This window comes from Lacerta agilis, chromosome Z, assembly GCF_009819535.1.
Source record: "Lacerta agilis isolate rLacAgi1 chromosome Z, rLacAgi1.pri, whole genome shotgun sequence".
NCBI lineage: Eukaryota > Metazoa > Chordata > Lepidosauria > Squamata > Lacertidae > Lacerta > Lacerta agilis.
In genome coordinates this window covers 6,218,074-6,244,101 of record NC_046331.1, presented here as the reverse complement: position 1 = coordinate 6,244,101, position 26,028 = coordinate 6,218,074, and the positions used below count along the sequence as shown (strand labels likewise).

General features: G+C 44.4%; 1 protein-coding gene across 1 annotated transcript in view; it reads left to right on the top strand.

Moving 5' to 3' along the window:
* PAPPA (pappalysin 1) overlaps window positions 1–26,028 on the top strand; it is a 249,448-nt gene that overhangs the window by 161,896 nt on the left and 61,524 nt on the right. Inside the window, 3 exon segments of the mRNA XM_033137308.1 lie at window positions 1,658–1,790; window positions 6,872–7,085; window positions 16,923–17,091. Of these exon segments, the coding sequence (XP_032993199.1) occupies window positions 1,658–1,790; window positions 6,872–7,085; window positions 16,923–17,091 (516 nt within the window).

The following is a 26,028-nucleotide window of genomic DNA, read 5'->3' as shown; positions in this document are numbered from 1 at the left end:
CAACATACTTTAGTCCAAGCATTGTCATGTTCATAATGCATCTATTATCCCCATGTGTCATAAATCAACAACCCATTGGCCTCAGACATCACTAATGTTGTTGGCAATTACAAGTTAGCTGGGAGAGTTGTTTTTGTGGTGATGATGCAGCTGGTTGTCCACTGTGAAACCTGGGTGCTGGAGTAGATGGGTCTCTGGCCTGATCCAGCAGAACTCTTCTTGCATTCTTCATAACAAAGAAAGGAAGATGGAAAAAGAGAGGAAGAGGAGATGAAAGAGGGAGGAGAAAATAATTCATTTCCCTGTCAGCTATAAAGCATTCCCCCTTAGTTAAGGCACACTTTGGCAGTTCGCTGGTCAAGAAGAAACAACATATTTTCAATAAAAACATTATTAGAATTACCCCCCTCTAAGAAATACGCATATTTCTCGTTTGTAACGAAGGCAGATTATCCTGAGATGGCAAGGACTGAACATGAGCAAATGGGGTTCATATTACCTTAAAGACAACCTGAGCCCATATGGCCCAGCTTGATCACTGAGGTCTTCCAGAGAAGTTCTGGCCTTAACCAGAATTTGGGCATTTGGTGTCACCAGTCCATGCTGTGGAACTCTCTCCCAACAGAAACTCAGCAGGCATCCTCACTTTGATTTTCAGGCATCTCTTGAAGACTTTTGTTGTGTTGCTAATGCTGACAGGCAGGGCCGGCGCATCCATTAAGGCGAACTAGGCAGTTGCCTAGGGCGCCAAAATGGAGGGGGCGCTGGCCAGGCTTGGGCGGGGCGGGCAAGCAGTAGCTTCTCCGCTGTAGCGGAGAGGTGCTGCTTGCCTCTCCACCACCCCCCGGCTCCCGCTAAAGCAGGCTTTGGCGGGGCGCGGGGCGGGCGAGCAGCAGCTTCTCCACTACAGTGGAGAAACTGATGCTTGCCTCTCCACCACCCCTCACCTCCCGCTAAAGCAGGCTTTGGTGGGGGCGGGCAGCGGGGGGCGCCAGAAGGTGGTCTGCCTAGGGCGCAAGAAACCCTAGCACCGGTCCTGCTGACAGGCTTATTCAGAAGTTTACAGTTTTCTGGGGTTGCCATTCATTTTAATGATGGTTCTATATTGCTTATAAATGTTTTGTTTGATTGATTGCTTTTACATTGCTGCACACCACCCCGTTGCTTTGTGGGAGGGTGATATGCAATTGCTTTTTATAAATAGACAAAGAAAACCTAGTCCTAGGAACTATTAAAAGAAAGAACTTATTCACACAGTGCATAGTTACACAATAGAACTCACTCCTATCAGAGACAAGGATAGCCACCAACTTGGGTGAATTTAAAAGGGGATTAGACAAATTCTTGGAGGAGGAGAGAACTATTGATGGCTCCTAGCAGTGATGCTTCTGGAAACCAGTTGCAGGAAGCTACAGAAGGGAGAGTGCTCTCATGCTTGCAGGTTCCCCAGAGAGATCTGCTTGACCAAGAACAGGACGTTGGATTACATGGGCCATTGGCCTGATCCAACATGCCTACCATGTTCTCTCCCACTGACTATAATCCACCCCTATATACACTTTTAAGTGTCAGCCAGCAATTGTTTTTCTTCAAGAGGAGCCACACAGGAAACCAGCAAGTCCTGTATCTTGGTGTTCCTCTTCCTTCTTCTCTCCAGGCTTCCTTTTCACAACCAATGGTTGCCGCCGCCGTTATAATCCACTTGGTTGCAGATGGGACCGAAGATCTCGATCAGCAGGAGACCATTTCTGTTCAACTGGTTGACACCAAAGACCAGAGCCATGACCTTGGTAAGAACCCCTTCTGCCTGTTTGGCTGTTGCCCTTCACCATAGGATGAAATAGAAGTCCTGATTGCACTTTCATAAAAGCCATTATTTCAGAGTGACCCGGATATTTTTACTTTTGTATGTTTTAAATATGGTTGTGAATTATTATTATTATTATTTTTGATGCTACTGTTTCATCCTTTGTAAACATCTTAGAGCAGGGGCCAGCAACCTAAGGCCCATGGGCCACAAGCGGCCCACAGGGGTCATTTTACCAGCCCACGAGCCACCCCTGAACCAAGCCGCCCGCTTGGCCAGTCCCCGCACACTGCGCTAAACCAGCGCAGCGCAGCGCGGGGACTTCCTTTAGCGGCACTAGAAATCACATCTGCACAGATGCAGGTGACGGAGGGGGCCCCACAGCAGTGAACCAGCCCAGGCAAGGTAAGCCTTGCCAGCCCCTGTCTTAGAGGTCCCCCCCTCAATCAAGTGGCATATAAATTTAATAAGATAAACGATTTCATTTATAATATTTCTATGCTGCTTTTCATTCAAAAAAAATTGCAAAATGGCTTACAAAGAATAAATAATATATTAGAATGTCACGAAACAGCATAAATCATATAGAATATTTAACAAATCATCAGTAAAACAATTACAATCTATATAACACTATTAACGAAACAATGAATAAAGTAAATAAATGAGCATTCTCTAAATATTTTAAGAACCCTCCTTTCATGGGACTGGGAAAAGTTGGTCGAACTTTCTGCTGCTGTACTTTAGCTAGAATCTGAACATCACAGATGGTGGCTGGTAATCCACTGGGATGGAGAGAGTGGAAGGCAGAGGGACCTACGGCAGGTTGATTCAGGCACATGAGCAGATGGAGCCAATTAATTCTAGTTTTGGCCCCATTCTCCTTCCTCTTGAAGGAACAAACACTGAGATAGAAGTGGAGCAGGAAGTTGACAGGCGGGGCCATGCCTCATATATGTGAGAAGGCAGGTAGGTGGAGGCTGGCTCAGGTTGGTGGGCAGCGCCCCATTTGATCTAATGGACCAGCCTCCACTGTCACTTTGTGAAACTGTTGGAGAGAAGTGGTTATTTATATATTTTATCTATTTGCCCACCTGTGAATCTCTTCCTATAAATGTCTCAGAGAGATTTAACAGTAAAATTTCAGCAAAAAAAAAAGCATATGCAAAGCAATTTCATATACATGAAACAATTCAGATAAATTCATCTATGAAACCAATTTCAGACAGGGGATTAAAAACAAACAAACACCCTCCAGTTAAAGGTTTTAAACTGTCTGCTTTTGAATTATTGGGGTTTTAAATTGTTGAGGTTAAATTGTTGCATTTTTAATTGCCTGTGTTGTTTATTTTTATCATCATAAGCTGCTTTGGGACCTAGATGAAAATCAAGGTTGGAAAGCAAGTTCAGAAAGATAAGACAGTGCTTGTCTGATATGTAATGGGAGGCAGTTTCAAAGGGTTGGGGCCACCACACTTAAGGCATGATTCCTATATCAATGGAATGGATTTCTTGATGTGGTAGAATCTGGAGAGCCTCACTCCTGAAGAGCTCAGTGATCATTGAGTATACAATGGTGAGGCAATATTTAGGTATTCTGATCCAAACCTAACAACTAATTATATTAATACAGTACACCAATTGCATACATGCATGCATGATGGATAGCTAGCATTAATGTTCGTTTTCAGCAGATTTGGGGCACCTAGCTTGTCCATATACAATCATAATAACTTCTTCAAACCTGAATAAGAAAGCAGAAAAATGTCTGAGGTAATTTCCACTTAGTCTTTTAGAGCAGAGCGTGAAGCCCAGCTTTTCCAAAATTGTTTGGTAGCAGAATTAAAACTGTGTTTCCACATGACAGTTGATATAAACACTATATTGTCCGGCAATGCTCTTGTGATACTTATTCTGGACTCATCCTGTTCAGTGAAGAACCTATGCAATTTTAATTAGAAGATTTGGTCTCCAGATTCCGACTCTAATTGCTTTCCATTCAGCTTGCTAGCAGCTCTGTACTACATCTGTTATTTAGTCAGTTCAATGGTGGGGAAGAGAGCTTTAATTGATGGTTTTCTCTAAATTTCTGGCTGTGAAATATATTTTACGCATTTAAGGTGTTTGCTACCATCTTTCATAGAATCATAGAACTGTAGAGTTTGAAGGGGATTCGGAGGGACCCCAACTCCCAGTGTGGTGTAGTGGTTAAGAGCGGTATACTCGTATCTGGTGAGCCGGGTTCGCATCTCCGCTCCTCCACATGCAGCTGCTGGGTGATCTTGGGCTAGTCACACTTCTCTGAAGTCTCTCAGCCCCACTCACCTCACAGAGTGTTTGTTGTAGGGGAGGAAGGGAAAGAGAATGTTAGCCGCTTTGAGACTCCTTCGGGTAGTGAAAACCGGGATATCAATCCAAACTCTTCTTCTTCTTCCCTGCAATGCACAATCTCAACTATCACATCCATGATAGGTGGCCATCCAATCTCTGCTTAAACTTCAAAGAGGAGAATCTGCAACCTCCCAAGGACACTATTCCACTGTTGAACAGCTCTTAATGTCAGAAAGTTCTTCCTGATGTTTAGTTGGAATCTCCTTTCTTTGGTTTGACTCCTACCCTCCGGAGCAGGGAAAAAACTAACTTGTTCCCTCTTCTATGTGACATTGTGACAGCCCTTAAGATATTTGAAGATGGCTATCATATTTCCTCTCAGTCTCCTCTTATCAAGGCTAATCATGCCCAGCTCCTTCAACCATTTCTCATAAGGCTTGGTTTCCAGACCCTTGATCATCTTGGTTGCCCTCCTCTGCACACGTTTCAGATTGTCAACATCCTTCTCAAATTGGACACAGTATTCCAGTCTGACCAAGGCAGAATAGAGTGGGACTATTACTTGGCTTGATCTGAACACTGATTTTGTTGATACAGCCTAGAACAGCATTAGCTTTTTTTGCTGCAGCATCACACTGTAGACTCATTTTAACCTTGTGGTCCATCAAGACCCTCAGATCCTTTTCACAAGTGCTGCTAGTAAGCCAGGTGTCCCCCATCCTATATTTGTGCATCTGCTTCTTCCTGCCTAAGTGCAGAAACTTACATTTGTCCCATTGAAATTCATTTGTTAGCTTGGGCTCAGTTCTCCAATTCGTTAAGTTGATTTTGAATTCTGATTCTGTCTTCTGTGACATTAGCTACCCCTCCTAATTTTGTGTCATCTGCAAATTTGATGAGCATCCCCTCAATCCCTTCATCCAAGACATTGAACAACAACGGGCCCAGGACAGAACACTGCTGCACCTTCCATACGATATCTCATGGCACTCCACAATAACAATTTACAGTAAAATAATAATATTAAAATAGTACAAATTCTCCTACAACCTGCAATTTTTTAAAATAGCACTACTTTACAAAAAAAAAAATCATAATGAAAGGAAAACTGTTCTTAAGGTTCCTGTCTCTATTGTGGACTAATTAAGAGGCAATTCAGTGAAGTCATGTTCCTGCTGAACAGAGACAGAGCTGCAAGCTTCTACATAAAGGTACAGTAGCCCTGAAAAGACGAAAAAGTATTTTCACTGGGCGGACAGGCACTGCAGGTGCCCTTTAAATCCTAAAAATCATCAGTAAAAGGGAGGGAAGACTGTAGAATAATCAGTGAAATGTGTCTGCATGGCAACAGCATTGTTCTGAATTCCTATCTAGATGGCTGATGTGATCACAGTCAAACCTCCACTCAGTTATTGAGGATTCCTTCCTATCTCACCTCACCTTGATCAGGGGTGCTGCCCTCCACGCATAAGGGAGGGCAGCCTTAAACTGAATCAGACCATTGGTCCATTAAGCTCAGTATTGCCTACTGTTAATGACAGCAACTATCCAGGATTCTGACAGGGGACATTCCCAGCCTTGACTGACTGATGCCAAGGATTGAATCGGGGACCTTCTGCATGCAAAGCAGATGCTCTATCACTAATTATAGTTCTTCCCCTTTACATTGCTGCTGCTGCTGCTACATACGCATCAGGTTACAGACTCTGCTAACCCAGAAATAACGCTTCAGGTGAAGAACTTTGCTTCAGGATAAGAACAGAAATCGTGCTCTGGTGGCGCAGCGGCAGCAGGAGGTCCCATTAGCTAAAGTGGTTCTTCAGGTTAAGAACAGTTTCAGGTTAAGAACGGATCTCCAGAACGAATTAAGATATTAACCCGAGGTACCACTGTATGATCAAAATACACGAGTAAAACAATACAACAATTTTTTAAAGGTCCTCTTGTATAATATCAGCTTGGAGGGGGAAGCATAGGGAGCTTCATGAGGCAGAAGGAAAGAGGACACTTTCCCCCAACTTCCATGGACATCCATAAGTTGTTTTAGGATCAACACCTCATGCGTTGCCTACATGTAAATGTGCAGCACCATTTTTATTTTATTTTTCCTGCAAAATGCTCAAGGAGTTTTGTGCACACAAAAATGCTTCAGGCATCCCTGCAAAGTTTCAGATGGCAGTGAAAACTGTGTTTGGGAAAACCAGATTAATTATTCAAAATATTTTGGGGTCCATTCTTTCTTCCAAAGTCATCAGAGCTGGCATGTAACATATTATTATTATATTATTATTATTATTATTATTATTATTATTATTAGCTTTAATTGCTAATATATTCCTCAGCCATCAAGGTCTAACTGATTTTTTTTTAATTGATTACTGATTTACGTGTCAATGAGTCATAGCTCTCATACCACAGATAGAACTTCTGTAGCAGGACATTAATATATATAATTCTTCTCATACACCACCAATGCTGCTCTAATGTTATCATCTGATATTTTGATCTTAAGTTTTAAATTTGGGACGTTGTGTAATTAGTTTGTTTGTTGTTTGGATGTTTGTTTGTTTAGTGATCCGCTTTGACACACATGTGAAAAGTGGGGTATAAATTCTGTAAGCGAATAAAATAATAAACAAACAAAGGAAAACAAACAACAATTTAAAACTCTTGTCTCTCCCCTCCCCCTCCTTCCTTCCTCCATCCATCACCCCTTACCTCCTTTGTTGACAGGAATCCATGGCTTGAGCTGCAGGAAAAACCCTTTGATTATCCCTGTCATTCATGACCTTAGCCAACATTTCTACCATACCCAGGCCATCCTCATCACTTTCAGCTCTCCGTTCGTGGCCATCTCTGGGGTGGCCTTGCGCTCCTTCCAAAACTTTGACCCCATCACCGTCAGCAGTTGCCAAAGCGGACAGACCTATAGCCCGGCTGAGCAGAGGTGAGTCCTTTCTTCTCTCCGCACCCCGCCTCTCACCCTCCCGTGTCTTTACCACCCATAGACTTCCAGCCTCTGTAGGCCTGATCAAGGGATAATAAGAAGCAGGAGGAGAAAAGCAGTGCCTGACCTTTGGCACTGGCAGCAGAATCCATGGAGTTTCCCAGTGAATGGGAGCAGACGGGCATTTAACCCACATGGGAAAATGTCAGTAGATTATTTCCACCTCCTTTGTCTCTCCTCGGCTTTCATGGTCCAGCTTCAATCTATGCTAGGAAAATCCTGGAATAGAAGTCGCAACTCAAAGAGGGCAGGCTCTCTCTGCATGAAAGAAAGAAAGAAAGAAAGAAAGAAGAAAGAAAGAAAGAAAGAAAGACCTTGATCCGTTTTAACACAATCTTGCACCCCACTTCCAGTAGCTGTACATAATTCTTTTCACTTCCAATTTACTTTCACAGCAGTCCTAAGGGGAAGCAGTGGTGTGGCTGAGTGTGTGTGTGTGTGTGTGTAGGATCACTGGAGACCTGAGTTTGAAATCTACATTCATCTATATAGCTCACTGGGTGGGCTTGGGCATAACAGACCCTCCAAGCATTCACAGAAGCTGTCCTGGTTTGTTATTTGATCTCGAATATCCCGCTTTTCCTTATGATGTCCCTATTCTCATCAGAGGAATGTTGTAGGGTATGGGGTTATGCGACTCCCCCCCCCCCGCCAAGGAGATAAGTAACTAACTATAAACCTTTGGAAGACATCTGAAGGCAGCCCTGTATGGGGAGGTTTTTGTTGGGGCAACCCAGTCAGATGGGTGGGGTGTTGTTGTTGTTGTTGACACCCCCATTTTAATTGGAAAATGTTGTAGGGTATGGTATAAGCACAGTATGGTCTTGCAAAGCACCTTATCTGACCTTTAAAGCCCTTTGTGGCTTGGAATCAGGGAGTAAGTGAAGGGCCTCTCCTCTCCTCAACGTCCTTCCCATATACCATAGGTGTTGGAACCTATGGGTCCTCTGGTTGTTTCTGTGCCACACCTTCCACCGGTCTCACTCAGCAAGGCCATGGGAGTTGTAGCGCAGCAACATCCTGAGCAGAGGCGGGAGCCTCCAGCCCAAATGCAGCTCTCCTGGCCTCTCTGTCTGGCCCTTGGGACCTTCTCCAGGCCACTCCCCCCTCTCTGCAGACCACACCCCTCTCACCCAGGGTTTACTTTCCCTTTTCTTTTGGCCTGGATGGTATGTATGCTTCCACTATTTTAATGCCTATTGGTTGCATGATGGAGGGCAGGTGTGTGTGTGTGCGTGCGAAGAAACTACTCTACTGTACAGATGTAAAATTAATTGTTGCACTCATTTTTTACTTTCGACTAGGGGTGGGTGATCCATTTGATTCAGTTTCAGTTAAAGTGAATCTACTAAACGTGTGCTTTTTGAAACACAATGGAAACCGAAACAGGGCTATCCTTCGAAATTCACACTTTGCTGAATTTTGCAATGTATCTTCCGGCCAAGTGAAGTGTGCAAATGTACACATACTAAGACAGTATTCCTGAAAATGCATATGTCAGTGAGAATAACATACAGAAAATGAGTTATATTAAGGGAAATCATTTTGCAGCAATGCACATATTGAGGAATATATATATATATATATATATTATATATATATATAAAATTGCACTAATATGCTGATGGATTTTTCACAATGAATTATTGTTTTAAAAATATAAATAAATTGGAAACTGGTGGGGAAATGTGGAGAAGTCAATTTAATTTAATGAGATCTTTGTTGATATTTCCACACCAGTTTGACATTTTCTTTTATTTTATATTTTTAAAAGTCCAGTGGAAATTCACCAGCATTTTAGTACAAATTTATCAAAATATACAGATTTTCGTATGGAAGTTTGACTAACGTACACATTTTTGCACAGCAATTTCCTTTAATATAATGCATCTTTCTATGCAATTTTCATTGATACGTACATTTATACGTACTTTAACCTTGTAGATGCTTTACTGTACTTTACTGTTACTTACTGTGACAACTTCATGATGAGTACTGGCACCTATTTTTCTAGAAATAAAGCACTGACCAAAGGTAAAATACCCTCCTCCATGCTTTTGCCGAAGGCAGTTTTGTGTATATTTTGTACAGTGTTTATTCGAAGTATATAGGTGATGTTCAAAAGCATCAAAAACAATAAAACCCTCTTTTTTAATTTTTCAGATGTGGATTGGAATTATTATTTTTAATTCAGTTATCATCTCGTATTTAATCCATTTCTCGAGCGATTGCATCAATTTGCCAAACCTTAAGAAAGGTGCCTTCTTTCAGAGATTCAAAGAGATAGTTCTATCAAAGCATTGGTTGTTACAAGAATAAGGCGTCATCATTATTATTTAAAGAAGAATTCTGTACCCTTTGGGGGGAAAACACGCACACCTTCTGCAAAAAATGGCTTCAGAATTTTGGAGAAGTGTGGCCTTGATTTTTTGCCCAACAAATTAAAACCCTTCAGTTGCCTCCCACCTTTTACTGCATTGGCACTGATTGATCACAAAGTGTATGCTTGAATGGCGTGATAAGAATTTCCGCTCCAACATTTAAGCTCATAAGAGCTTAAAGGGAAGGCGGGGAAGCAAACTGAACCTGTGATTCTGCTACTACCACCCACCATCCCTTTGCCAATGCTTTCAGACATTGCTATGCAACAGTGGGTCTTTCTCTGTCTCTGTCTCCTCCTGCCTTGGGACTTGGCCAGATGTCCATAAACTGGACCTCTCATTTGAAACTTGATCCAGCTGTTCAATGGGCTTCTGAGCTTACTCATCTCATTTCAACACAGTGATCAGAAGCCTAGGTCAGAGCATGTTGTCTGCATTGATTTTATTTTATTTTATTTTATTTTATTTTATTTTATTTTATTTTATTTTATTTTATTTTTTTATTTTTATTGCTATGGATGCAACTATCTTGGTCTTCTTGATCTAATAAAAGGAGTAAATAGGTCTACCCAGAGTAGACCTACTGAAATAGGTGGTTAAAACTAGAGAAAAGAACCTGCTAGATCAAACCAAAGGCTTGCTTTGCCCCACATTTTTCCCCCCATAGCCACGCAAATTCCTAAGGGGAAGGGTCGTGGCTCAGTGGGACAGCATCTGCCTTGCAAGTGGAATGTCCCAGGTTCAAACCGCAGCCGGAACTCACCATGAATGCCTCCCTTGTTCTCTTACAATGGCAATGGTGCCCACCTTAGAGGTGCCAGAACTGAGTTCTGGTGAGTTTCCTCTGGGAAAAGAAAGCTCTGAACAGAGGTAATGCATAGCCATCATAACTAGTAAGCTTTATCATCTGTATGATTGTTCACTTCCTTGTTAAATCCATCCAAGTTGGTGGATATCACCACACCTTATGTTAGCAAAATCCCATGGTTTTAACTACGTGCCATGTGGATCCCTTCATGGATCACTGCCTTGTCGTGGCGAAGGGGCTTGAATTACTCAGGGAAGCTATGGACAGGTCAAGATGGACAGGTCATAGTGGAGAGTTTGGACCAACGTGATCCACCTGGAGAAGGAACTGGCAAGCCACTCCAGTATCCCTGCCAAGAAAACTCCATGGACAAAGACAACAGGCATATAAAAGATGTGACGCTGGAAGATGAGCCCCTCAGGTCGGAAGGCGTCCAACATGCTACTGGGGAAGAGCGGAGGACAAGTACAAGAAGATCCAGAGCTGATGAAGCGGCTGGACCAAAGCTGAAAGGACACTCAGTTGCGGATATGCCTGGAAGCGAAAGGAAAGTCCAATGCTGTAAGAAAAGTATTGCATAGGAACCTGGAATGTAAGAACCATGAACCTTGGTAAGCTAGATGTGGTAAAAAATGAGATGGCAAGAATAAACATTGACATCCTAGGCATCAGTGAACTAAAATGGACAGGAATGGGCGAATTCAGTTCGGATGACTATCATATCTACTACTGTGGACAGGAATCCCGTAAAAGAAATGGAGTGGCCCTCATAGTCAACAAAAGAGTGGCGAAAGCTGTACTGGGATGCAATTTCAAAAATGATAGAATGATCTCGATACGAATCCAAGGCAGACCTTTAACATCACAGTAATCCAAGTTTATGCACCAACTACCAGTGCTGAAGAAACCGAAATTGACCAATTCTATGAAGACTTACAACACCTTATAGAAATGACACCAAAGAAGGATGTTCTTCTCATTATAGGGGATTGGAATGCTAAAGTAGGGAGTCAAGAGATAAAAGGAACAACTGGCAAGTTTGGCCTTGGAGATCAAATGAAGCAGGGCAAAGGCTAATAGAGTTCTGTCAAGAGAACAAGCTGGTCATCACAAACACTCTTTTCCAACAACACAAGAGACGACTCTACACATGGACATCACCAGATGGGCAACATCGAAATCAGATTGATTATATCTCTGCAGCCAAAGATGGAGAAGCTCTATACACTCAGCAAAACAAGACCTGGAGCTGACTGTGGCTCAGATCATCAGCTTCTTATAGCAAAATTCCAGCTTAAACTGAAGAAAGTAGGAAAAACCATTGGGCCAGTAAGATTCAATCTAAATCAAATTCCTTATGAATACACAGTTGAAGTGAAGAACAGGTTCAAGGATTTAGATTTGGTGGATAGAGTACCTGAAGAACTGTGGATGGAGGCTCGTAACATTATACAGGAGACAGCAACGAAAACCATCCCAATGAAAAAGAAATGCAAGAAAGCAAAGTGGCTGTCCAATGAGGCCTTACAAATAGCGGGGAGAGAAGACAAGCAAAATGCGAAGGAGATCGTGAAAGATACAGGAAATTGAATGCAGATTTCCAAAGAATAGCAAGGAGAGACAAGAGGGCCTTTCTAAACGAGCAATGCAAAGAAATAGAGGAAAATAACAGAATGGGAAAAACCAGAGATTTATTCAAGAAAATTGGAGATATGAAAGGAACATTTTGTACAAAGATTACCACAATTAAGGACAAAAGTGGAAAGGACCTAACAGAAGCAGAAGACATCAAGATGGCAAGAATACACAGAGGAATTATACCAGAAAGATATGGAGGTCTCATACACCCCAGGTAATGTGATTGCTGACCTTGAGCCGACATCCTGGAGAGTGAAGTCAAATGGGCCTTAGAAAGCCTTGCTAACAACAGGCCAGTGGAAGTGATGATATTCCAGCTGAACTATTTAAAATTTTAAAAGAGGATGCTGTTAAGGTGCTACACTCAATATGCCAGCAAGTTTGGAGAACTCAGCAGTGGCCAGAGGATTGAAGAAGATCAGTCTACATCCCAATCCCAAAGAAGGGCAGTGCCAAAGAATGCTCCAACTACCGCACAATCGCACTCATTTCACACGCTAGTAAGGTTATGCTTAAAATTCTACAAGGCAGGCTTAAGCAGTATGTGGACCGAGAACTCCCAGAAGTGCAAGCTGGATTTCGAAGGGGCAGAGGAACCAGAGACCAAATTGCAAACATGCGCTGGATTATGGAGAAAGCAGAGAGTTCCAGAAAAACATCTACTTCTGCTTCATTGACTATGCAAAAGCATTGACTGTGTCGACCACAGCAAACTATGGCAAGTTCTTAAAGAAATGGGAGTGCCGGATCACCTCATTTGTCTCCTGAGAAATCTCTATGTGGGACAAGAAGCTACAGTTAGAACTGGATATGGAACAACTGATTGGTTCAAAATTGGGAAAGGAGTACGACAAGGCTGTATATTGTCTCCCTGCTTATTTAACTTATATGCAGAATTCATCATGCGAAAGGCTGGACTGGATGAATCCCCAACCGGAATTAAGATTGCCGGAAAAATATCAACAACCTCAGATATGCTGATGATACTACATTGATGGCAGAAAGTGAGGAAGAATTAAAGAACCTTTAAATGAGGGTGAAAGAAGCGAGTGCAAAATATGGTCTGAAGCTCAACATCAAAAAAACTAAGATCATGGCCACTGGTCCCATCACCTCCTGGCAAATAGAAGGGGAAGAAATGGAGGCAGTGAGAGATTTCACTTTCTTGGGTTCCATGATCACTGCAGATGGTGACAGCAGTCACGAAATTAGAAGACGCCTGCTTCTTGGGAGAAAAGCAATGACAAACCTAGACAGCATCTTAAAAAGCAAAGACATCACCTTGCCGACAAAGGTCCGTATAGTTAAAGCTATGGTTTTCCCAGTAGTAATGTACGGAAGTGAGAGCTGGACCATAAAGAAGGCTGATCGCCGTAGAATTGATGCTTTTGAATTATGGTGCTGGAGGAGACTCTTGAGAGTCCCATGGACTGCAAGAAGATCAAACCTATCCATTCTCAAAGAAATCAGCCCTGAGTGCTCACTGGAAGGACAGATCCTGAAGCTGAGGCTCCAATACTTTGGCCACCTCATGAGAAGAGAAGAATCCCTAGAAAAGACCCTGATGTTGGGAAAGATGGAGGGCACAAGGAGAAGGGGACGACAGAGGATGAGATGGTTGGACAGTGTTCTCGAAGCTACTAACATGAGTTTGGCCAAACTGCGAGAGGCAGTGAAGGATAGGCGTGCCTGGCGTGCTCTGGTCCATGGGGTCACGAAGAGTCGGACACGACTGAACGACTGAACAACACAACATGTGGAGGCGCTTTTGAAATTTGCCAATGCCACATTGGGCTCCTCAAGGTGTGCTTGCTGAAAGCTCAGTCAACGTTCCAGGGGAAGGGTCCAAGAGTCCCACTTCTCCCCAAAGCAATGACACTTAACAATGATTTTTTTTTAAGGTAAAGGGTGACTTGCTTTCTATTCTCATTCTCCCCCGTCCTCCCCCTTCCCCTCTTACTTTTGCTTTTCTTTCGCTCTGAGTTTTCTACTGTATCCCCACAGACAGGTAGCCTGTGTTTTCCTTGCTGTGTAATTATGTCACTGCTCTGCATACTTTCCAGCTGGAAGAAAGTACATTTGCTTTTCTTGGTTCCACTAAACCTTGTTTTATTGCCATCCACCTTGCCAGGCCAGCCAAGAGCTGGCTTCTGCCAGGTGGACTATGTTATCACCCTCTTCAAGTTACATCTGTGCAGGTGCTGGTGGGAGAGCCTGTGCATCCCCTGCAAGAGTAGATTTCGTTCCTGTGTTTGATTTTGTGCCACATATGAAGGGGAAACCTGTCATTTCAAAAGAGCCTCTCAGCTTCTCGAATTCAATCACCGGCCGCGAAACAGCAGCCTCTTAGTGTTTATCAATGCAGTTCCAAAATCTTGTGCCTTTTGCTCATCCTGACCCAACCCGTCCTGCCAATTTTTTCTTTTCATTTTCTCATTTTTCCAATTATAAATTCAGTGCAGCCCATTTACACTTCATCTTGCAAATTCTTCTTCTTCTTAACAAAATGCATCAAAGTATGTATACATGTTTTATATGTTTTACACAAAACGCAGCAAAAAACAACAACCATGTGTTTCTCTTGCTATGCATAGTTCTGCCCATTTTTGCAAGAAATTTCTGTATGTTAATATAGTGCATTTCTGCACATCATTTTCACCTAATTTGTGTGTGCTGTTTGCCTCCCCCCCCCCAATATATGGGTTTTTGTACACATTTTGTTTCTCTTGGGGGTGAGGTAATCGTGAAATGCATGACAGAAGTTTGAACCCATGCTGTTTTCACACCATTTCCCAAACTTCTCAGTTCATCCCTTCATCCCATGATGAGCTTATAAAGTTGTCAGCGACTCCAACCCAAATTCTTACGAATGTAAATAAAATACAGTTGAGATATATTGATATATAGTCAACATTTATTAATGATCAATCACCATGACTAGGAATCAAAAAAACGTTAGGGAAATAAAACAGCCTAGTAAATACCAAGTAACACATTGGAAAGGGAGTTGAACTCTGCACACGCCCATTGGCATTTCTGAGGCACCTAGTTCCTAATTAAATTATTTTCAGTATGCCTTGCACACTTCTTTTCCACCCCTAGCCACTTTTTGATATGGCGGAGGGACAGTACTGACCACTCTGGGAAGCCCAGCTTTAACAGATACACTGTGACAATGTGACATTGTCACAACTGCGCCATGGATCATGACATAAATCAGCTTAAAACGCTATTCTGCAAGTGATCCATGGGACAAATGGGGTATTGCCCCACCAACTCCACTGTGCCTCCTGCCAGCTCCCAGTGGATCTGCCTGTCATTGGTTCTGCCTCCACCTATTCTTGGTCTACCTGCCTTCCACCATGCCTCTTCCAATGGGCACCAGCTCCCACTGCAACTAGCTCACAAAGGTAAAAACAACCATGCAGGCCTTAGGCAAACTGTTCCCTTTCAATCCAAGGGTCTTGCTGTGAAGGTAAATGAGAGCAAGGTGGTTGATCCTTCTGCAGGCTGTTGGATGCTATAGAACAGACACGTCCAACAGGTAGATCGTGATCTACCAGTAGATCACTGGACGTCTGTGGTAGATCACTGGCTCCCCTCAAAGAAGCTCGACAACTTTGGCTCCCCTAAAAAAAAAAATATTTTTGCCTTGCACCTCCAAAAACCGGGGCTTTCCTCCTCCGTCAAACAAGCTCAACATCTTTGACCTGAACCCCTAAAAATGGGCCTTCGTCCTTCCTAAAAGAAGCTCAGCAACTTTGATCTGAACCCCCCAAAACAGGGCTTTCCTCTCTAAAAAAAAAAAGCTCAACAACTTTGACCTGAATCCCCCAAAGGGGGTAGATCACTGCCAGTTTTTAACTCTGTGAGTAAATCACAGTCTCTTGGGAGTTGGCCACCCCTGCTATAGAATACCAATGCAGCGTCTTCCATGCTAAAGTCAGCAATCATTAGCACTCCTTCCGTAATGCTTCCCTCCCCAGTTCCGTCTCATGGTATTGATCTCCTTGCATTCATCTCTCGCCTTTTCAATCTTCCAAATGGAATAACGGGGGTGGGTTGTTGTGTTGTTTTGGCAATTAGGAGCTTAGCTATAATTCAGCCGAGTCCTGCTGAATCTTGCTGAAACATAGTCCTTGAGAGGTTTGGCAAGGGAAGAATTTTGCGTGTTTAAGGATAATTTAATGGGGCGGGGAGGCAATTGCATGGGACTCTGTGGCTAAAATGATGGGCTTGGAGATTGCAGGGGCACTGAAACTGCTGAGCGGTTTTAAAGGATAAGCTACAACCTCCTGTTTTAATTACCATTTTCACTGTTTTGAACATAGCGCTGTTTTGGGATGCATTCAGATGCCGGGAGTGTTGGTGGTAGTTTTCCTAGTGCTTATGTCCTGTTTTCTCATGTAGTACCTGTTTTGTTAAGGAACTGCAGCTTTTTGACCAATACGCTGGTGTGTCACGATAAATTTAATTCCCACCAGTGGGAATGTCATTGGACAGGTTCGCTGCCCCCCCCCCATTCCGCACATGCCTGCTTCGGTTCCCCATGGTTCCTCCATGAAAACAGCAGGAAGGAGCTGTAAGCTTGCATGCTGCCTCAAGTTTTGCCACTTTACTGCTACAATTTTCTGGGTTTATGGGGTTGCAAATGGATTATTTTTGGAACCACTTAACATGGAAATGAGCACTGTATTCTGCTTGCTTTCCAGAAATGGCTTTTATGTTGTGCGAAAGCTCAAATATGATGCAGAGATTTACAGCTGGGGAAATGGAATAAAGTGCTGTGTGAATGCAACCTAGGTGAACTTGTTTTATTGAACATTTTGATTACAGGTGTTTTATTGCTTTGTTGCTTTATATTTTAACTGTGCACATTGTTTTTGGTTTTGTACTTGTAAACCACCAAGAAGCTATATTATTATATATATTCCTGTTCTCCCCCAACAGCTGTGTCCACTACTCCTGCAAAGCCACTGATTGCCAAGAACTGGAGATTGAGAATGCTGTGCTGACCTTCTCCAGTGAGGGGCGTTTGAATGGTGCACAGTGCAATGTCACTGCAAGACAGGCTACATCCTTCAAATACAGAGCAGATGACGACCTTGCAATGAATCAGGTTTGTTGCTGCAGTGCACAATCTGCCAGGGTGAAGGAATAGCTGTCTGGGTTGGTTGGGTGGGTGGGGGCGTGGAGGGAATGGTTTTCACCATATTTAAAGAGATACAGGATTTCATAATACATAGTACGCATGTTATGGGTTATAGCAGGGGCTGGGAACTTCTTTAATCCTGAGGGCCGCATTCCCTTCTGGGCCAGATGCCAGTGGTAGGTGAAGTTGGTGGAACAATGAATGTTGTATCTACACACCTCACACCCAACTAAGGAAACGAGATGCAATGTAATCATCATCAACAACATCCAAAGATAGGTGAAGTTGGTGGAAGTTGGTAGGTGAAGTTGGTGGAACAATGAATGTTGTATCTACAACACTACACCCAACTAAGGAAAACAAGATGCAATGTAATCATCATCAACAACATCCAAAGATACATTCTATCAAGCCAAAAACATTCAAGGATGGTGTAGTTCAAGTGGGCTGGGGAGAGTCAAGAGGGCCAGACGTAAAGGCTTGGAGGGCCAGATCCCCCCTGGATCTGGGTTCCTCACCCCTTGCTCTTCACCATGTTGCATGATGAAGAGGCTGGCATTTGCTTCACCCCTCCCTGTTGAATGAGGGAGACAAGTCTGTAACTTTAACAGGAGGCGATACACCTCAGCACAGTGGGGCGGCAGTCACAGGTGACTTGTGCCCCTGCCTGCCCTGCTATTCAGATGCTAACCATTAATGGGAGTAGCATACGGGTAGCTTCAAAGCACACACACCCTCCTCGCCTTTCTTTTGGTTCTTCATCTTTGAACTGACTTGGACCAAGCAGCCCTTCAAATAGTGGGCCACGTTAAAGGTCTGAGCAGCTAAAGCCTTGAACAACCACTTGTCTGTGTTTGGAATTACATGGGCAATTATATCACCTGGGTTTTTCACTTGTGGCACCACACCTTACCAAATAGTATAGGGCAGTAATCCCCAAACAGGCATTTATCACCATTTCCCACTGAAATGCCTTTCCCTTTGCCATACATGAAACAGCAGGCCATCTGCTGCTGTAGACACCTTGTAAGACTAGGGGTGGTCGTGGTGGTGTTGTCGTGTCGTTGCCCACGTTTTTCCCTGACCCATAAGATTCATATTGCTGATTCCAGTTGCAGTATGATTTTTATAATGCTGGCCTGCTGGTTTCTATGCTATATCTCTGTTTTCATGACACTGCTTCGTTGTTTCTATCCTGTATTTGGTGTAGCACAAAGACTTTTTTAAGCTTTAAGCAGTTTGGAAATGCTTAAAAAAAAAGTAACTGCCTGTGCAAATTAGGACAACACCCCTACCACTTTTTTTCCCCCTTAACTGATGCAGTTAAGTAATTTCGAATCTAGCCTTTCAGTATAAAGCCATTGGCCCCATCTAGTCCAGCATCCTGTTCTTACTTGGGCCAACCAGATGCCTGTGGGGGAAAACAGGAGTTGTGAACTTTCAGCCCTCCGGAGATGCTGTTGGACTCTTTCTGATGCCTAAAAAGAGTCATATTAACCTTTGGAGCAACTTAAACATAGTCAGCTTGTCTTTCTATCTATCTGTCTGCCTGTCTAATTCGTCATAGTCCACAGCAGGGGTGTGGTTGAACCTGCAGCCCTCCAGCTCCTGTTCGACTCCAGTTCCCATCATGCCCAACCAGCATAGCGTACCATGGATAATGAGAGTTGGAGTTAAACAATACCTGGAGAGCAAGAGGGTCTCCATCCTCCTCATCTCTGGTTCAATATGATTTCTCAGTTCTGAAGGAAGGGAGTTAAGGGGCCCTCTAGGTAGGGTGGGAGAGGGGGGGGGTGTCCTGGGAAAATATATATGTGACATGATACTTTTTGAACATTTAGCTCAGCTCTATCTCTCTTTTAAATAAGAACCAGTAAAGGCAGTGAAGGTCCTGTGTTAGTGTCTGGAGGCGGTTTGAAGGATAAATAGTGGCTAACAGATTGAGGTTGAATCGTGACAAGATAGAAGTACTGTTTTGGGGGGGACAGGGGGCGGGCGGGTGTGGGGGGACTCCCTGGCCTGAATGGGGTAACTGTGCCCTGAAGGACCATGTGTGCAGCCTGGGAGTCATTTTGGACTCACAGCTGTCCATGGAGGCACAGGTTAATTCTGTGACCAGGGCGGCTCTGCCTACCAGCTCCATCTGGTACACAGGCTGAGGACCCTACCTGCCGCAACTGTCTTGCCAGAGTGGTGCATGCTTTGGTTATCTCCTGCTTGGACTACTGCAATGCGCTCTACGTGGATCTACCTTTGAAGGTGACCCGGAAACTGCAACTAATCCAGAATGCGGCAGCTAGACTGGTGACTGGGAGTGGCTGCCGAGACCATATAACACTAGTCTTGAAAGACCTACATTGGCTCACAGTATGTTTTCCCAAGCACAATTCAAAGTGTTGGTGCTGACTTTTAAAGCCATAAACAGCCTCGTCCCAGTATACCCGAAGGAGCATCTCCACCCCCATGGTTCAGCCCAGACACTGAGGTTGAGCACCAAGGACCTTCTAGCGGTTCCCTCACTGCAAGAAGTGAGGTTGCAAGGAACCAGGCAGAGGGCCTCCTTGGTAGTGGCACCCTCCCTGTGGAATGCCCTCCCATCAGATGTCAAGGAAACAAACAACTATCTGACTTTTAGAAGACACCTGAAGGCAACTCTGTTTAGGGAAGTTTTTAACGTTTGATGTTTTATTGTGTTTTTAATATTCTGTTGGGAGCCGCCCAGAGTGGCTGGGGAAACCCAGCCAGATGGGCGGGGTATAAATAATAAAATTGTTGTTGTTGTTGTTACAACATTAGGTTAAGGCATGATCACTTTGTTGCAATCTGTTGCCCCTTGTTTGAGTTATATTAATAAGTCTCAAGATTATTATTATTTTTGGACACTTCCCATTTCTCCTTGTGACAGGGATGTATATGGGATCAATGTAATATAGAGTTGGAGTACTTTAGTTAAGTGAAATGTGGCTTCCAGTTGAAAATGTCTGCATTGATTCGTTCTTAATATACTGCTCTTTGCAGCTGTACTATGTTGCCTCAGTTTGATTTTGGGGGGGGGGCATTATTATTATTATTATATTATTATTATTATTATATTATGTGGTAAGCCAGCCCTGTTGCATTTTCCTTCCCTGCCTTGTGGGTTGGGTCTGGGAGGTGATACATAGCAAGGGTTGTCTTAGGGTCCCTGCAGGAATTGAACTGCACAACCACTAGACCCATTTCAGACTGTATGGGTTGTATCCAGTGACATTTCTAAGCAAAGCAGGCTCAGTGAAATCAATGGATCTAAATAAGGCATGGGAACTGTTTTCAATGGGACTACTGTGAGTGCTCACTAGAAGGACAGATCCTGAAGTTGAGGCTCCAGTACTTTGGCCACCTCATGAGAAGGGAAGACTCCCTGGAAAAGACCCTGATGTTGGGAAAGATGGAGGGCACAAGGAGAAGGGGATGACAGAGGACGAGATGGTTGGACAGTGTTCTCGAAGCTACTAACATGAGTTTGGCCAAACTGCGAGAGGCAGTGAAGGATAGGCGTGCCTGGCGTGCTCTGGTCCATGGGGTCACGAAGAGTCGGACACGACTGAACGACTACTGAACAACAACAACAACAACTGTGAGCAGAGCTAGCATGGGATACAACCCTATAGCTATGAAGAGAAAGCCCGCCATAGCTCAGTGGCAGAGCATCTGCTTTGCATGCAGAGGGTCCCAGGTTCAATTTCTGACATCTCCAGGTAGAGCTGGGAATGTTCCCTGCTTGAAATTGTGGGGAGCCTCTGCCAGTCAGTGTAGGCAAAGTACTCTGCTAGATGGACCAATAGTCTGACTCAGGATAAGCCAGCTTCCTATGTTCCTTTTGCTATCCACCTAGAGCGAGTCCCCTATCTGGGCCTTCATTGTGACAGATCTTACCCTAACGTGGCCTCAGCACCAACTAACTTCCTCCTTGTCTCTTCCAGGAGAGAGCTGGCAGCTACTATTCCCCACCCCTCCACACACACACACATACATACTCAGTATCACCCCGCCCCACCAATTGCTTGTTTACTTCTCTTTCCACTGGCTCTGTGTGAAGAAGAGAAATCCAAGGTTTAGCACACACATGCACAAAGCAGTTTCACAACTTTCTGCACATTCAAGGGCTGCGCTGTGGAGAGCATTCATTGAGAGTGTTAATTGAGGACAAATTTGCAAGTGGGTGGGCTACGCCTAGAGGTTTATATAGCATCATTTTGTGAAAACACTAAGACCCTTCATAATGCTACCAAGGGGAGATACTTGAGGTGCATGTGGGGGAAGGGGAGTCCAGGGTGAGTCAACCCCTTTTTGATTTAATTGCAGACCCAACAGAGGGCACTGCAGACTGGGCCTCATTCCCACCCCCCACTTCCTTCATGCTAACTGGCACCAGTACCAGAACCTCCCTAAAGCCGAACATTTCTTGCAGTACGGAAAACAAATTCTCAAATGAGCCTGACTTACTGAACAAGGAAATGCTTGGGAAATGGGCCCTTATCGTCAAGAAGTGCAAGAATCTGCAAACCAAACAAATCACCATCCATATCGTTTTTGTGGCAGGGAGCCCTCTGTGGGGGGTGGGGGTGGCGGCAGGAGATTAGAGCCAGTTAGTGTGCCTGGTTTTGATCAAGGAGCCCTGCTTGCAAGGCAAAGGGGTACTTAGTTAATTCACACACACACATCAGTCTCTCTCCACTGAGGTTTTGGGGCTTGGATGCATGTAGGGAATCTGCCTGTTGGCCCATCTAGCTGAGTACTGTCCCAATGCTGACTGATTGTGGCTTTCCAAGGTTTTACACAGAGGTCTTTCCCATCACTTTTGATTGGAGATGACAGGAAGATTGAAACTGGGGCCTTCTGCATGCAGATTATGTAATCTACCATTGAGTTGCAGACTCCAGTAAACCTCTGAAAACGAGTTGCTGGGAATCACAGGTAGGCAGAGTGCTGTTATGCTCTGGTCCTCCTTGCTGACTTCCTGTAGACATTGGCTAGCCACTGTGAGAAAAAGGTTGCTGGACTGACTGGGCCTTTAGCCTGATCTAGGAGGGCTTTGCTAACCTAGGCCAGCATCTACAACCTAGGCCAGCATCTACAAATCCACATGCCAGCTCACCAGAGGCGAATGCACCCCAAAACTTTGGTAAACAGGACACTCAGGCCCTAGCCTGAAGGTTTCATATCTAGATGCAGCAATGTTAGAGACAGTGGCGTAGCAAGGAAGGGGCGATGGGGGCGGAGCGCCCCGGGTTCCAGGGGAGAGGGGTGACACTCGGCAGCCCCTCTCGCCACTCCCCAAGCCGAGCCCCGCCGCCCGGCACCCCGTCTGTGCTGCTTTATGGATGGACGGGGCAGCCCCACGAGCTGCCGCTCGCTCAGTGGCTCCTTCGGTCGACGTGGGAGCAGCAGCGCCGGCCTGGGTGGACTGCGCATGCCCGGGAATTCTGCGCATGCACAGTCCGGCCCGGCGTTTGCCGCCCCAGGCAGCCAAGAGGCTTTCTCCGCCCCTGGTTAGAGAGAAACTCCTGCTGTCTCTTGCCATCTCCATGCCATGCAGATATTACAGGTGACATTGCTTGTTTCCCTAACCCTCATAATGTGCTGGGGCACACAGGAGAGGGCTTTGGTGGTGTCTACAGATAGTGGCCAACTAGTAAGCCAAGCCAGCAGTAATGGGCCATTGACTTTTGATTTAAACTAAGGAAATGTTGAGGAAATATTAATTTCACTTGCGCTTTCTACGAATGGTACTGCTTCCTTTTCTTTTCAGGGAACAAACGTAGAGAAAGAGCTGATCCCAATAGGTGCAAGCTGCTGATTTATTTCTTTTTAATACACGTAGAAGAATATCTCCACGCTCCAGGATCTATGGTGGGGTGGGCAACCTGTGGCCCTTGGCTGGATTTCATGTGTCCCTCAGGCTAATTTCATTCTAATGGCAAGGGGGGAGTGGGTGGGGTGGGAGGTGGGGGCAGAAGAAAGAGATAAGGGAAGGAAGAAAGAATGAGGTTTAGCAATCAGTACCTATTCTCTAGGAACTGTAGCTCTGTGAGGGGAAGGGAGGTCTCCTCACAACCGTTAGAAACCGTATTAAGCCACAGTTTCCAGGATGCTTTGCGGAAAGCCATGACTAACAGTTGTATCATAGAGCTTTAACTGCATTGTGTGGACGAGGCCTCTATTGCAGCAGTGCTGGATTTAAGTGCAAGGTAAATAAGATATAGTTTATAATCTCAGATTAGGTGAGGACGCGGGTGGCGCTGTGGGTTAAACCACAGAGCCTAGGGGCTTGCCGATCAGAAGGTCAGTGGTTTAAATCCCTGCAACGGGGTGAGCTCCCATTTCTTGGTCCCTGCTCCTGCCCACTTAGCAATTCAAAAGCATGTCAAAGTGTGAGTAGATAAATAGATACCACTCTGGCAGGAAGGCCTTTCTGTGTGCTGCTCTGGTTCGGCAGAAGCGGCTTAGTCATGCTGGCCACATGACCTGGAAGCTGTATGTCAGCTCCCTCGGCCAGTAAAGCGAGATGAGCGCCACAACCCCAGAGTCGTCCGTGACTGGACCTAATGGTCAGGGGTCCCTTTACCTTTTAAGTAATATATAGTTTATAATCTCAGATTAGGTGAGGTCTCTATATCCTGGAAAAAATTCTTCCACATTCCTGGTGAAATGTTCACTTTGGAACATAGGGGGCTGCCTTATGCAGGGCCAGACCATGGGTCCATCTAGCTCAGTATTGTCTACACTGATGGGAAGTGGTTCTGCAGGGTTTTCATACACGGGTCTCTCCCCACCTTACTTGGATGTGCTGTGGATTGAACCTGGAACCTTCTGCATGTGAAGGTTCTGCATTTTACCACTGAGCAACAGCCTTTCTCCAATATAATGGCTGGGATCCTGAGTTCAGAACACCTAGGAAACTGCCTGAGTCAGAACATTGGTCCACCTAGCTCAGTATTGTCTATAGTGAGTGGCCGCAGCTCACCAAGGTTTGCAGACAGGGAATATTTGCAGCCATGCCTGGCGATGCCAGGGATCTGACCTGGGACTCACCTCATGCAAAGCAAACGCTCTACCATTAAGCTGTAGTTCTTCCATTTGCCTGCCTGCAAACCAGGTGCAGAATTCTGAGAGGGCCTTTGCATGCAGCTCTCAGCAACACAAGCAATTTTGCTTGCACACACATACACTGCAATTTCACAAGTAAGCACATGCACACGCGCACACGTTGTCTATCAAGGATTTGGAGTTCATTTTTGTGTACTGGTGAGAGCTTTGCCACTGACTAAAATTCCCCCCTGCAGTAGTAGCGATCCAATAGTGCATGTGCTTCTTAGCCTGTGTCATTTGTTTGATGGTTGAACTTCCCCCCTGTTTCCCACCTCCTGCCTCTGCAACCCCCACCGCTGTTCAGTAACAAGCTGCCGCCCTCTCAGTTGGTGGCTTGGTGTCATCTCAGCCTCTCCTCCTCTGCTGCCTCTGTGGTCAGGAGGTGCTGTTTAAAACTTGACAGCTCCTTAATGCTCTGTAAAAAATTAATCAATCATGCGGGAGCTGAGAGGGAGAGAGAAAAGGCCAGCCTCATGTGGGTTCAATTTGAGGCTCCTCTTTCAGAACGCAGCAGCCAGTTATTTGGGGGAAAGGGACTGTATAGGGTCCAGTCGAAAGGGGCAGTGGATGGATTTTGCAAACCAGCAGCACCATAAAGGGTTTGTGTGTGTTCTGTAGGGTATGCATTACTGTTACCATATTATTTGTTAAAGATAGCAGAGGATAGTCCACTGGATAACAGCCTAAGTTATGGGGAGAAATTCAGTTCCATTTCTATAAGAAACTGCCTTAACCACTATTCCCAAAATGCAGCCAGTTTCTGAATTCACTCTTCTCTACAATGAGCAAGGCAGCTCTCAAACCAAATGTTTACCATTTTTTTAAAAAATAAAATAAAATAAAGATATGTATGTTAGGGGAAGGTTTGCATTAAACTCGGAGAGCACATCAATAAAACCTGCACTTTTAAACTCCCTGTCTATTGAGATCAAGCAGTGGCTTCACTGTACTCTTTTCAGTGCTTGCTAAAAACAGTCTTGTTTAGGCAAGCCTATCCAGATGCTTAGAGAACAGAGGTAATTTTAATCAGTTTTAGGATTTTAACTTTTGTATGTCTTAAAGTAGGCTTGTGAGTTTTTCTTGATTTTCTCCTTTTATCTTTTTGTAAACCGTTTGTGCTTTTACGTTAATTTATTTTTTACAAATGTTTTGAAATAAATAAATTAATTCAGCTCCACTGAATTCAATGGGGTTTACTCCCAGGTAAGTCGGTCTTTGCATCTTTTATTGTTACGTTAGCATTTCCCTCTTTTTTTTAGGGGGGAAAGGGGGGGGCTGTCACAACATCCGGTAAGATAACCACTGGCTGAGAGGGCTTTAGAAGAAAATTAGACAACTTTGAAAGAGGGGCATAGATTTGTGGGTATTTGTCCTTTTTACTCCTATACTGTATATGACTTTTATGGTCTGCAGACTGATTAAACTAAACTTGAGGCCTTGAAAGATTCCAAACTGCACCGATTCCTTAGTCCAATTTATAGGAGGCATTCCTTGTTTTGCATCAGTTTACTGGCTTGGAAAACTCTGCAGGGGGAAGAGTCCATTTGGGGGAACTGCCTGTCTTCCTTAGGCTGGAGGTGTGCTGGAAGGCTGCTTTTCCCATCCAAAAGCAGCCATATATCAAAAGAAGATAGGTCCCAAGCTGCTGAAACTATTAGGGTGCTTTGGCAAATGGGGACTCAGCTTCCCTTTGATGTATGCTGGAAAAATTCCCCATGCTTTCATAAGCACACATCAGTGCTTGGCAGAACCAGATTCCTGACATTGCCAGAC